A 14311-nucleotide genomic window follows, 5' to 3' on the forward strand; every position below is an offset into this window, starting at 1 on the left:
TTTTATTTGAGTAGGAGGATTCTAGTTTTCTAAGCCATTATGAGTAAATTCTTTATGAGAAGAATTAATGTAAAAACAATTATCTCATCAAACAAATTTTATTCTAATTGGCACTCCCCTCTCTTTATGTTAAGCTCATCAAAATGGGGAAAAAAGTGAATGTTTTGAGGTAATTAAAGCTGGAGTTAAATTTACCCTGGATCAAACAAACTCAAGTCCCACAAACGACATAACCAACTAATTCATTGAAACTAACTCCTTGAGTATTAAAATGGGATTCATACCACCTATCTCTGGGTTCTTGAGAAAAGAAATTTAAATATGTATAAAGCATCTAGTTCCATTAAAGAAGTAAAAAAAAAAAAAAAAAATCATGTTCCACCTATGTGAAGACTAGTTTTAGAAGTATACCAACACAGATATTCATAAATTACTTAGAACTGATGATAGCAAGCAATTAGATATATAACTATTTTGAATAGTAGTAGTTAGAAAGGCTTTTTACAGACTATGAAGCAATACCACATATCATAAGCAAGTTACAGTCACAAAGTCTCTATATTACTCAAGTACTTAGAACTGATCCTGTATCAACCAATCTTGTTAGCTGCCCTCACACATATCACAGAATCATCTTTGAACAAGAAAATAAAAACAAACCTGATTATATACATATTACATTTTTAATTAAATTAATACTCATTTGTTACAATTTCATTTCAAATAAATTACATTTTACAACCTGTACTCTTTATAACTGGTTAAGAATATACTTAAAAATTAAATGTAAATCCTAAATTACTACTTTAAATGATTCTGAATAAGCATTCAACCATCCTGTATTACCTTGTAAAATGCCTGCCATTAGCATGTTTCTCTGTTATTTCCATATTCTTGTCGAAACTAGAATCTGAAGAATTCTGTGCATTTTTTCTCAAAGATCTTAAAGCACGTGTCCGGTGGTAGGTTTCAACTTCCTTTACTGAAGACCCATCCTTTAAAAAAAAATTAAGAAAGCCATTAAATTTTTCTTCAGTCAAATCCCCAAGTTAAACTCCTCCTAAGATTTCTCTGTTATTACAAGTTTGTAACAACTGCTTTTGGTGCAACACCATTTTGAATCTCCTCAGGAAACTATAATAGTTAATATCTAGAATGATCATTTTATGATAAACAATTATCAGCGAAGTCTAGGAAGTGGCTAGTATAAGATTTATTGATGGTTTATAGTTCAATTTCGTAAAAGTAGTCTGGAGAGTGAAATTTTGGATCACTGATAAAAAGTTGTAGTAGTTCATAACAGTTAAGTACTCTTTTATTTTACAGCTACAGAAATTAGACAGATACACAGATACACCGTTGTCTGTCATGCAACCACTGGCAGCAACCTTAAAATGAGTGAACAATCAGAACTGTAATTTTTGGCTTGGATGACAAAAATGAGTTACTACTATCTCAGTTTCTCCAAGATAATGCAACAACTGAATTTAAGAACTGTTTAGGTATGTTGATCTGTTGTAAAAACCATAGAGCTCCATTTAACTTTATTTTTGCTCAATAGACTAGAGGCTCTCTAAGTTAGTGGGTTGCTTTTATGAGCTACAGAAGTTCTGTCATAAAGTATTCAAAATTTCATATATGCCTCTCTGAAATCATATAGAGCATACTTTTACATTAAAAAAGAAAGCACAAGTGCCTGAAAAGTCTATAATCCTATGCCTTACTACTCTAAAAATGGACAGTTTCAGAAAAGCAAGCAGTGTTCTTGTTTTGTTTTTTTTTAAATGAAATATTAGTGCGCCCCTATGCCCCTTAGGCTGGCTTTATCTGGTCATTCATTTAGTTTTATTAGGACATTGTGTTGTTTAATTTTGTTTCATGCACAATATTTGATTAATCCACAAGTAAGGATATTTATACAACGAGGATCCGTGTAAGAATTAGACAGGTACTTCATAAGATATTAAGTGATATGTATGATTTGTTCCCACTTTTATCAGTGTACTACACATTTAGGTAGGTGTATTCTTTTTAAAATGAATATCTACATCTTAGATGGGTGTAGTGTAACTTAAGACTTTCCAAGGAAAACTGTAAGGGGATCTATTTTCAGTTTCTCAACTTCCATATGTACTTTTTCTTAAAACTGATCTGTCTGAGAAAGCACCTTAATACAAGGCATCCTCTTTCATTTACCTCCCATTTTAGAAAAGAAAGTAGAGCCTCTCACTCATTCTGAATCTTACTATTGTGGACTGCTTCAAGTCATGAGAAACCTTCGTAAAGCCAAACAAAGAAAAACATTAGTGTAGGTGTTAAGAAATTGAATGGCTAAGCTAGGCAACAAATCCTTTCCTTTGTTAGGTGGTTTCCAATTCTTTGCTTTCAACAAAATTGAAAGGAGACCTAATCAAGCTAAGAGACCATTAAAAATGTTTGTCAAGTGATTTTCCAAATATAAGCCAGAAAAACTGAGTGCACTGCAACAAAACTCCTTTCATTACTATCTACTTATTTATGTGAACAATGTTTCTCAGTGCTTACATTTATTAAAACAATGAAATGGATGCCAAAACACTGTCTTCAGCAATAAGTAAGATTCATCCACAGATACATAAACTAACTGGTGTGGATGGGGGTCTTCAACCACAGGAAATTCTAACAAAGTATTACTTCCTATGTTTAATCATTTTAAATCAAAGTAGGTTTTTTTTGTTTTGCTCAATTGAATATTAATAATTGTAATTCAATATGGAAAATTTTGATTTCTTGGAGCGTTGTCATCACAGAAAAGCGGAAAAATTTCAAATTTTGTTTTACAAGTATGAAAGGATAATTAAATGACTTTTCAGCATAAAAACATATCAAGATAAAATGCTATGTTAAGTGAACTGGAAATACAAATTAAAAGAGGGAAAAATAGAAATAAGGTAAAATTTCTGACTGCTAAAAGAGCTTGTTCATGTATTTTTTTGTTTGTTTCAAGACATGTATCAAATAAGTATGGTTTCTAGACTCCAGTGGATATTTAAAGTCTGATGTAATACTTAAAAAAAAGTCAACATTAAAAGATGACAGAAATGATTTTCTTTGTAACTATTTAAACCGATGGGGGCAGAGGGAGCTTAGATGGCAGCTTAAAAATGTAAAAGATTACAGAGCTAAAAAAATTTTTAGAAACTCAGAAGAAAACAGGGGAAAACCTTCATGACATTGGATTTGGCAATGATTTCTTAGATATGACACCAAAAGCACAGATATCAAAAGGAAAAATAGGTAAGCTGGACTTCATCAAAATTTAAACTTTTACGCAAAAGGACGTTATCAACAGAGTGAAATAGAAACCCGGGAATAGGAGAACATGTTTGCAAACCATATTTGTGACCAAAAATTGCTATCTATGATATACAAAGAACTCCTATGTTCTAACAACAACAACAACAAAAATTTTTAAATGGGCAAAGAATTTTGAGTAGAAATTTCTCCAACGAATACACACAAATGGCCAATACATATGTGAAAAGAAGTTTAACATAACTAGTCATAAGGAAATACAAACCAAACCTACAATGAGATACCACTTCACACTCATTAGGATGGCCACTATCAAAAAAAAAAAAAAAAAAAAGAGAGAGAGAGAATAAGTGATGGCAAGGATGTGGAGAAACTGGAACCCTTGTGTGTAAAATGGTACAGCCACTGTGGAAAATGATATGGCAATTCCTCAAAAAATAAAGACAGAATTACTGTAGGATCCAGCAATGCTACTTTTGGGGATATACTCAAAAGAAGTGAAAGCAGGGACTTAACAGATATCTGAATGCCCATATTCACAGAAGCATTATTCACAACAGCCAAAACGTGGAAGCGATCTTACTGTTCATCAACAAATGAATGTATAAAATGCACACATATACACACACACACATATACATAGTACATACAACAGAATACTATCCAGTCTTAAAAATAAAGGAAATTTTAACACATTGAAGTAACATGGATGAACCTTGAATATATTATGCTAAGTGAAGTAAGTCTGTCACATGAGAACAAAAATTGTTTCTTCTTATGAGGCTTCAAGAATAGTCAAATTCAAAGAGATATAGGAAGTAGAATGATGGTTGCCAGGGGTTGAATGGAGGGAAAATGGGGAGTTAGTGTTTAATAGGTACAGAGTTTCAGTTTAGGAAGATGAAAATTTCTGGAGATGGAGGGTGGTGATAGCTATAGAAGAGTGTGAATGTACTTAACGTTATAAAACTGTACACTTAAAATGGTTAAAATGATAAACTTTGTTATCTATATTTTATTACAATTAAAAAAAAAGCAAATGTCACCACATTCCTGGGAATAATTAAAAAAGGTTTGTTTCCATAGGAAAAAAGAAAAGAGGGGGGTGCTAAATACTGGGGAAAAAAAGATTCTCTGAGAAACTTGGAAGATTTAATCTTATAAGTGGTATAAGTATATCTTTGATTTGCATAGTGAGTGGCTTAGTTCATTCTCCCTAAATAAGCACTAGGCATCAAGAAAAGCTCTCCTTATAAAAATAAGGTCCTACTGTACAGTATAGGGAACTGTATTCAATACCATGGAATGGCCTATAATGAAAAATATGAAAAGGAATATACATATGTATAACTGAATCACTATGCTGTACACCAGAAATTAACACAATATTGTAAACTGACTATACATCAATTAAAAAAAATTAATTAAAAAAAAGTTTTTAAAAAGGCTCTTCTTAAAGCATGGAGAAAAAAACAAAAAACAGGTTTTTGGGGAATCACCTATATAGAAGTACACACTTGGGAATTTAAAAGTATCAATAACTTCCAAAAATGTTTCATATAAAAGCAACAAAAATTAAACCAATATGTGTACATTATAATCACATAATGAAGAAATGCAGAGATGAAACTGTCACCCTTAATTCCAGCTACCCACAGATAACCACTATTAACATTTTGGTGCATAAACCATTCTTATGCAAACATATTCACACAATTTTAAAACTGGGATAATGCTATTTATGCTCTGTAATTTTTTACCAGTAATACAACCATTTCCCCATGTCATGAAATATTATTCCAAATATCTTTTAAAATAAATGAGCAGTATTCCAGCCATTACATGAATCTATTTAACAAACTGCTTAATACATTACATTTAGGTTATCTGCCATTTTTTGTATGTATTATAAATACCTCTAGATGAACTATCTTGTGTACATCTGATTTCCTGCAGGAACCAGCAGCTATTAAAAAAGTCCCATCTTAACATAGCTAATCAAAATAATTCTCAAGAGGTAAGTTAAACACCAACAATTAACAGTAATTAACACTGGATGACTGAAATGGAGACTTTCACTACTATCAATTTTTCATATTTTTGCAACATGTATTACTAGAAAACATTTTCCTAGCAGGTGAAAAACAAAGAAAACATACTTAATCTGAAAACTAAACCTAGAGATATAGTGTCCTCATTTATCCTTTGGCTAAAATATACTTCAATATTGAGAGCACTGATAGTTCTTTAAAAGTGAGGGTTTTAAAAAAGGAAAAAATTCATTTCATTAAATTTAAAGTCTGTTATAATCTTGCAGAATCAGTAAGTTAGTATAGGGAGCATGCAACAGTAACAAAAGGTCTTCCCCAAAGCAGACACAACTGCATAATAGAAACGCTGTTAATTTTCCACAAAAGAGCAGGCAAGCTTTAAATTCATAACAAAAAAATATAAATGGGAGTCAGCTGGTTGAGTCAATTCAAGTATCAATTCAACAAATGAGGTTAAATAGGATTTTTAAAACCATAGTTATAATATTGACATAAAATATATTCATCCAGACTTAGGGCTTCTTGAAAGCTTGAACAGCAGTATACTCTAATGCACAATGGTATACATGTTATACACAGAATGGCTGTGATATCTCTCCTTAGCTTCAGCTTTAAGCACTGGTGTGGTCAATTAACTACCACAAGTTCCAGTAATTTGGTTTCTAACTCTATAGCTCTTTCAGTGGATCTAAAACTATCTCCTAATAGTTAAGTCCAATCGCCAATTCTACCTCACTGACTGCGATGAAGTTGGTCACTCCTTTCTTTGCTTTGATCTTTTGTTTACATGATACTCTTTTTAAACCTAATTCATCCTCTTCTCCCCCTTAAAATAAAGCCAATTCTCCAGATCTTAAATATTTTTGTGTTTTCCTGTTTTCATTCACCTTCAAGAATTCAACTATCAAGTCTATATAGGTGATTCCCAAAGAAAAATAGTCCTAACTTCTCACCAAACTCTGGCATCATATTCCCAATGGTATACAGCTTACCTCTTTAGCAGGAAACACTGCCTTCCCTCCCTGTATCTGAACAACTCTCAGACCCCTTGCAGTACTTTTGGACTTTTTCTCGGTCCCTCTTAGTACCACCTTAACTTACGCTCTAGTTTTTTCTGCTTTGGTCTATTGCGATAATAGTGTTCTCAGTAAGAACTCAAACTCTTAAAGATAGACTGCCTAGGATTGATTCTTGGCATGTCACTTGGAGCTGTATAATACTGTTCAAGTTACTTAAGGTAGAGACTTTAGTTTCCATATCTGTAATAAGGATGATAATAGTAATAGTTACTTTATGGAGAAAGTGCATGTGTGAATATTAGGTACCTTGCCTGGCACCTAACAAGTGTTATACAAATGGTCGCTATTAGTATTAACATCTTTTAACTGGTCTTCCAAACTCCTGATTTGTTGACTATAATCCCTTCTAAACACCAGCTTATCAGATCCTTGTTCTAAAAGTTGCAAATTCTAAGCCTAAAATCAAAGGCCAGCCTAATACAAACCAACAAAAATAGACTATTTATTATTACTGCAAAACAAGTACTCTCAAATGCAGGGAAGCCATGTTACTCAACTCTAGGGATCAACATTTAATGCCACATGTCAAAATCCTCTACAGAGGAGACATAGAAGAGAGGAGTACCATGTCTCAAAAAGGTGTAATTCCCACTGGACATCCCAGCCTGGAAAAAAGCCTTTTCACCATACAACAATGAGCTAAGTGCCACCTGCTCAACCACCACATACCACTGATGTGGCAAGACAATCAACAAAATATTCATTACGCACTTACTATACTCTAGGTTCTCTTCGAGGTGCCAAGAATTCACAGCTAAACAAAAGGTCAAAATCCAAATCTCTATAGAGTTACAATCTGATTTGGGGAGAGATAAAAAAAAACATTTAAAAAGTAGGAAATTACAGAATATTGAGAAGGAGGTAAGTGCTGGGGAACAAAAAACAGAGTAAAGGGGCCTGTCAATGAGTGGTCTGTAATTTTAAATAGGGTGGTTAGGGTAGGCATCATCAAAAAGGTAGAACTTTAGGAAAGACTTGAAAGAGACTGATTCCTAGGTTCTCCCAGGTAGGACTCACAGCTCTATCAATTATTATAAAGGTGAATTTGAGCAAGCTTTAAGTCTCTGTGGCTCAGTCCTCTCACCTGCAAAGATAATCATATATCTTATAAGGTTATCAGGGTTGAGTTAGTATTTGTAAAATTCTTGGAACACATTAAGCACTATGAGTTCTGAGGTTTTTTTTTTTTTTTTTTAATTTAAAAAAAGGTAAAAGGTAAAGGAATGGCTCATGCAGATATTTAGGGAGAGTGTTCCCAACAGAAGGTAGAGTAAGTGCAAACGTCTTGGGATTCAAGGAGCAGCTAGGCCAGAGTGGCTAAAGTAGACTGGGTTTTGCAAAAGGGAGAATGGAAGAGGATGTCGTCATGAGGGAAGGGGGCAAGGAAATGTAGGACTGCTCCTCAAATTTTAAATTTTACTCTTAGGGATTTTTGAGCAGAGGAGTCACCAACTGTTTCGACTTTAAAAGATCACTCTTTAAGCTATACTGAGAACTGATTTCTGGGGGAGGAGGGCATTAGAGGGTGGGAAATAGGGAGGCCAGTCAAGAATCTATTTTCATAATCCAGGCAAGAGATAATGGCTTTGAAAGCAAAGCCAACAGAATTTGCTAATATGAAATGAGAGGAGTCATGAGTGACTGTAACATTTTTAACCTGAGGAACGGAAAAAATGGAGTGGCCATTAAAATTGACTGTGGTCTTAATAGCTGACAATGACTGAGTCCTAATCATAAGCCAAGTGATCAGGTAATCTCCTTACATGCATGATGACATTTAGTCCTCACTACCCACATGGTGGGTTATCACCCCTTTCAACAAGTATAGAAAACTGCATATTATTGGAACCCTAAGGTTCAAAGCTAACAGTTCTTTATGGTACTTAACCAGTATTCAATACAACATTACAGTCACAGGATCTAACATTATTCTGAAGATAATAAACAATATTTACTGAAATAATTAGCTTTTCTGAACATAGGTTAATAATTCAAGGGACTGAGTTCACTGGAGAAGTGTCCAGCCTCCCCAGAGCTCTAACAACTTCTGCCTATGATTGAGAAACAGATCCTGAAAGGCAGGAAATTATTTGTTTTACAATTCTGAATCACAATTTCAGAGACTAGGCTCTCTCATTCCCCTTAGCACTGACAACTCATTTCATATAGTGACCACTCCCCTATCTACATTTTGTCACTCTCTCCCACCACACATACCTCTCCTTGGCCTCTCACTGTGACCTTCCAGTTCCTAAACCTCTCTCTGGTCTTATTTTCCCACCCCCACGCCTACAACAGAACTAGGCTCCTTCCTGCTGCCTTAACTTTCACTAGCGTTGCTTCCTCAATTTCTCCAGCCTTTTGTTAACGCTGTCTCCTCCACCTCTCTTTTAGCAGCTGGGGTGGGGAGGTGGAGGGACTCTCCCTCGGCGTTAAGTCCGCCAAACATCCTAACGGTACTTCAGACCCAGAAGGAGAAGCACTTCTTTTAAGAAGACTATACTGCTCCACCAGCTTGGAAACCTACAGACCTTCTTCATAACTGAAGCATGACGTAAAAGGAAGGGAAAGGTGGTGGAGGCAGAGAATCCAAGTTTCAATTTAATTTTAGATCCACCACTTACTGATTACCTTCTTGAGTCCGCTTTTCATCTGTAAGATAAATATCATAACTCTCCATTCCCATGGAGCCGTTATGATGCCCAAGTGAAGAGGATGTACGTGAAACGTTGCTCTCCATCCCTTCACATTACGCAACCTGGTAGTAGTCACTGCGCTGATTACCGAACCTCTCTGGATCGTAAATGAAGGTCAGGGAACCTGTTAAAATCTTTCTATCCCCCGCGGCCCCTAAAACACTTATTACGCACACAGTAAGCGGTCAGTAAATGCCTCTGGCTCTCGATCGCTGCGAACCTAGGGCGGGAGCCTGGGCGACTGGTTAGGGAAGGGTGTGAGATGGGGGATGGGGCAGCCCCCAAGCCAAGGTTCGGCCTCCAACTGCACTTCGTCTGCGTAGGGCTTCGGTTTCCTCTCGCGTAAAAGTAGGCAGTAACGCACTGCTCAGCCCTCCTCCAGTCAGCCCCATCTCGCACCCGACCCACACCCCACTTCGGGCTCCGATCTCGAGAAGCCTTCCATTTTACTTGTCCTCCACCACACTCCGGCCAACCCGCCCCCTCCTCAGCGCCAACTGTCACCCGGACCGCCCGCCCATCCCCCGAGGCCCCACTCGGGCAACGGGCCGCGGACAGTCCCCCAGGCCCGGCCCGAGGGGTCCGCCCCAGGCCGGTACTCACGCCTGCGGCGGCCGCGGTGACGGCGGACTGCTCAGCGGCGCCGGCCGAGCGGAGCCGCCTCCGGCCGATCTGCTCCAGGCTGAGGAACTCGTTGGACAGGTCCAGGGAGTCCGTGGCCGAGGCGGCGGGGTGGCTGTGCAGCTCCAGGCTGCTGCGAAGGACCACCATCTTCTCTGCCTCCTCGCCCCGGCGGCCGCGGCGGGAGACGCACCCGAGGCCAGGCAACAGCCGCTCAGGCTCTTCCGCGCTCCGAATTCTGGCGCCACAAGCTCCGCGCCGACGGCCGCAGAGCGCGCGTCTGGAATCCCTCCGCCGCCAGTCCCGCCCACGCCACCACCCTAAGACAGCGGGCTGGAAACTTTCCTCCCATCTATACAGCGAAGGTCTTAGGGCCGAATTTGAGGAGAGCCCGCACGGACAGTGTCGAGGGCCCGAGCGGAAAGCGACGGGAGACTACTGACTCCTTTTACTTAGATAGTTCCGGCTCGCTGAGCTCGGCGGAGGGAGACGGTGAGTAGTGGCGCGAGATCCCTTTTGGAATTTTGGCGCGTGGACGCCGGCGGGGGAAGGGAGGCTCCCGCCCGCTCTGATTGGCTGGTGGGGCCTGGGGCTCCTCCCCGCCCCTTCCGACACCTGCCCTCCGCTTCCCGCCACGCTGGATTCAAATGCAAAATGCCCAGTCCTTGACTGCAGGCGGGTAAGCACTTGGCTTTTGACAGATGTTGACTTTGATTCTCAAAAACTTTTTACTGATAGTTTAACCAGAACAAGTTAACGGAAAGGGAACTAAAAGCTAGCTGGCAGAGTATTGCAGTTAAGGACGCAGTTACGTACCAAGTGCTGTCGATCCCACATATGTGATCTTGAGCAAATGATTCACCTTTCTGGGCCTTAATTTCCTAACCTGTAAATTAATTATAATACCTAAGGTTCTAAGATATTATTATACCTAAAACCGTGTCTGCACATATAAATATTTGCTACTATTACAGAAATACAGAAAATGGCTTCTCCAAAATTAAAGCAGTTACTTGACTCCTTTGAAATAGATAACAACATGCTGAATGATCAGAATGTGAGAGGAATCCTAGTAAAAGAAAAACGAAAGCTACTTGTTGATTTGTATAACTACATTTCCTTAATTCGACATTTGTTAAATGTTTACTGAGCATCTATTAAGTGTCAGATAGTATTCTAAGCACTGTGAACAAAAAGCAAAAATGCCCTCATGAACTTAAGTTCTGTAAAAGGAGAAAAATAATTAAATAAATACGTTTGTTAAAAGGTAGTTTAGTGTTACAGAGATATGTAAAGTAGGGAAGGTGAAGGGAAACCTGCAACTTTAAACAGAATCATTAGGGAATGTCTCCCGAAGTATAAGCAAAGACCTAAAGGAGGTTAGGTATATCTGGGAGAAGAGACATGCAGGCAGAGGGAAGGGGAGGACACCAGGCCAGTGACATCAAAGAGGAACAAAGCTGCCTGGAGCAGACCCTCCAAGGCCTCAGCTTTAAGGGTTTTTTTTGTTTTTGTTTTTTCCTTTTTATTATAAGTGGGATGAAAAGACATCACAGGATATTGAACAGAGGAATGACTTATTCTGACTTTTTGAAAGAATCCCTCTGACTGCTGCATGGAGAATGCAATATTGGGGACATATTTATGCTGAAAATATTTGTTGTTAGTCTGAGATTCAGTTTTAACTGGGTGTCCTACATTTTTATTTGCTAACTGGCAATCCTAGTTAGGAGGCCACCACAATTATCCAGGCAAGAGATGACGGTGACGTAGACCAGCATGAGAGCAGTAGAGGTAAGGAGAAATTGTTAAATTCTGGGAATATATGGAAGAAAGAGCCACCTGAATTTGCTAATTAATTGGATTAAGTCATGAGAGAAAGAGAGGAGTCAAGGATAACTCCAATTTTTTGTTTGTTTGTTTGTTTGGTTTTTTCTTGAGCTAATGGCAAGATGAAGTTGTGCTTTAGATGGAGAAGGCTCTGGCTAAAGCAAGTTTGGATGGAATATCAGGAATCCCTTTCCATGCACATTTAAGATACAGAAGTTATTGTTTATTCAACACTTAAAATTTGGCCTTTTAGAAGTTCTGAAAAATGTATGCACCATGATATTTACCACAGCATTACTTATGATGTCAAAAAGCTGAAAACAACTTGAATGTCCCTCAGTGGGACCTTAAGAAGAATGCTATACAACTGCTGCCAAAACATGGCCTCTGTACCCTGCTTACCAAATTGAGACTCAAAGAAAGAGTTTTGGATGAAGTAGAAAAGGCAACCTTATTTCTTTGCCGAGCAAAGGGGGTCACAGTGGGTTAATACCTTTGAGACCGTGAGCCTGCTGGGGAGAGAAGGCAGGGAGGTTTATAGTAAAAGTTTAAGAGTTCAAGGGGCAGGGCTAGTTTCCATAGAGACTACATTCAGGGTAACAAATTGTTGCAAAGTTGTTCTTGTTTTTGTAGATGTGCAGTCCCTTCCCTTTGCTGTGTATGAAGTTCACTTCCAGCTTTGGGTCTCTTCTAATATTCTTGTACCTAGAACAAAGGATGCATAGGAAGAGGCTCTGTGGAAAAGAGAAAAACCTGTGCAGTTTAAGGTCAGGTTGATAAATGCTTTTAACCTTTTAAGCAGACTTAGACCTGGGATCTCCTGCTGCAGGCTGAAGACTGCAGCTCAAACAACAGGATACAAGGAAACCACAAGGGGTCAAGAGAAGGGCACTGGGGACAACAGCAGGGCACTGAGCATAATCCCTGCACACAGCACCACGAAGAATTTGGGCAGATCATCCAAGCGTCCCTCCTCTCCAGCCCAACCCTGGCCAGCAAGAGCATGAGAAAAACCCTTTAAACCATTATACAGTTAAGCAGTTACCAACACTATTACAGATATCAGATGGACACCAGTGATGACAATACTGGGTTACACAGTCATTAAAAATTATGATGCAATTCTGTGTTAATTTAATTATATGAAAAGTTGTGCACAATGCATTGTAACTTGTTGAGAAAGTACAAGGAAGTATCAAACAGTTCCATCTTTGTTTTTTAAAAAAAGTATATACATGCATTGGAAAAAGTCCCAAAGAAACTACAACAAAATGTTAATGGTTAATTTGTGGATGGTAATATTATGTTGTTGTGTAGTTTTGTTGTACTTTTCTCAACTTTTCTGTTTTTTTTTCAATAAATAAATATGTATTATTTAATAATAGAGAAAAAGAAAAGCTTTAGGATGATTGTTTACCCAATATAAATGAAAGTGGAAAGAACAATATTTAAACTAACAATCTACTCTTATGATATTTTCACTTTTCTTTATGCATTTTATACCTCAATAAACATTTATAAAGAGAACTGCCACCCCAAAGTCATATGCATTTGTGATTTTTGTTAGATATTACCAAATTGACCTCTACAGAAGTTATAGCTATCATTTTAGTTTTTAGATTTTTTTTAATAAGCAAAGAAATAGAAATTTTAGAACATCAAGAGGCAGAGCCAAACAGTTTTCTCTGTTCCTTTATTCTCTGTCCAACAATATTAAGAATTACCACACTTGCTTTAGCCTTTATTTGATGTAGTGGGTTGATTTATGTGACCCAAAAGGATACATCGAAGTCCTAAATTCTGGCACCTGTAAATGTGATCTTATTTGGAAAAAGCATCTTTGCAGATGTAATTAAGGATCTTGAAATGAGATCATCCTGGATTTATGGTGGCCCCTAAATCCAATGACTGGTGTCATAAGAGAAAGGAGAGGAAGATTCAACACACAGAGACACACAGAAAAGAATGAGATGTGAGGATAGAGGCAGAGATTGGAGTGAGGCACTGACAAGCCAAGGAACACCAAGGATTGTCAGCAACACCAGAAGCTGGGAGAGAAGTACGGAAAATGCCCCCTCAGAGCCTCCAGAAGGAAACAACCCTGCTGACACCTTGGTTTCACATTTCTGGCCTCCCGAACCATGAGAAAATACAGTTCTAGGTTTAAAGCCGCCTAGTTTGTAGTAATTTGTTACAGCAGGGTTAGGAAACTTAGAGTTGGTCTGGAATGGGTCTTTGGCAAGTCATACTTCTTTCTTTTGCCGAAGTCTTAGCTATTGTTGATAGGAATGACTTGATTTAGGAAAAGAGGGGCAGTAGAAATGGAGGTTCTTTCCCACACTCCCTGACTTCTTAAAGAGGGTCAAGTGTGACAAAAAAGAGGGCTGAGGTAAGAGCTAATCATACTTCCATTACCTCATTTGAGATGAGGTCATAGGTGGGCCCCTTTCTGTTCTTTGGTAACAAAATTAGAAAGTGAACATCACTTAGGACAGGGATGTCTTTCAAGAATGTTGTAAATCTGACCTTACTTAAATTTGGTAGTTAATCTCATTGACTTTGTCCAAAAGAGGAGAAAACCATTAATCACATGGAGGTTGGGGGTGGGGGTTCATTGTTGACATTTACCATTTTTTAGCTACTCTGAATTTAAACAGACACCTCTATCAGAGATTTCCTCTTTGAGTGGGTTTGGGTTAGGCAGGGCCCACCACCTTCAGTGGAAATCCTATGGGGACAG

General features: G+C 38.1%; 1 protein-coding gene and 1 long non-coding RNA gene across 2 annotated transcripts in view; one reads left to right on the plus strand and one right to left on the minus strand.

Moving 5' to 3' along the window:
• ATAD2 (ATPase family AAA domain containing 2) overlaps positions 1-10213 on the minus strand; it is a 58634-nt gene extending 48421 nt beyond the window's left edge. The window contains exons 1-2 of the mRNA XM_010972610.3: positions 9724-10213; positions 847-995 (exon numbers count right to left, since the gene is read on the minus strand). Of these exons, the coding sequence (XP_010970912.2) occupies positions 847-995; positions 9724-9891 (317 nt within the window). The 5' untranslated portion in view covers positions 9892-10213. The remainder of the gene's footprint in view (positions 1-846; positions 996-9723) is intronic.
• Positions 10214-10246: 33 nt separating this feature from the next.
• Positions 10247-13111, plus strand: LOC141575028 (uncharacterized). The gene is made up of 2 exons (XR_012502248.1): positions 10247-10420; positions 11468-13111. It is a non-coding gene; the product is annotated as an uncharacterized LOC141575028 (long non-coding RNA).
• The last annotated feature ends 1200 nt before the right edge of the window (positions 13112-14311 follow it).

This window comes from Camelus bactrianus, chromosome 25 (genome assembly GCF_048773025.1).
Source record: "Camelus bactrianus isolate YW-2024 breed Bactrian camel chromosome 25, ASM4877302v1, whole genome shotgun sequence".
NCBI classification, from domain to species: domain Eukaryota; kingdom Metazoa; phylum Chordata; class Mammalia; order Artiodactyla; family Camelidae; genus Camelus; species Camelus bactrianus.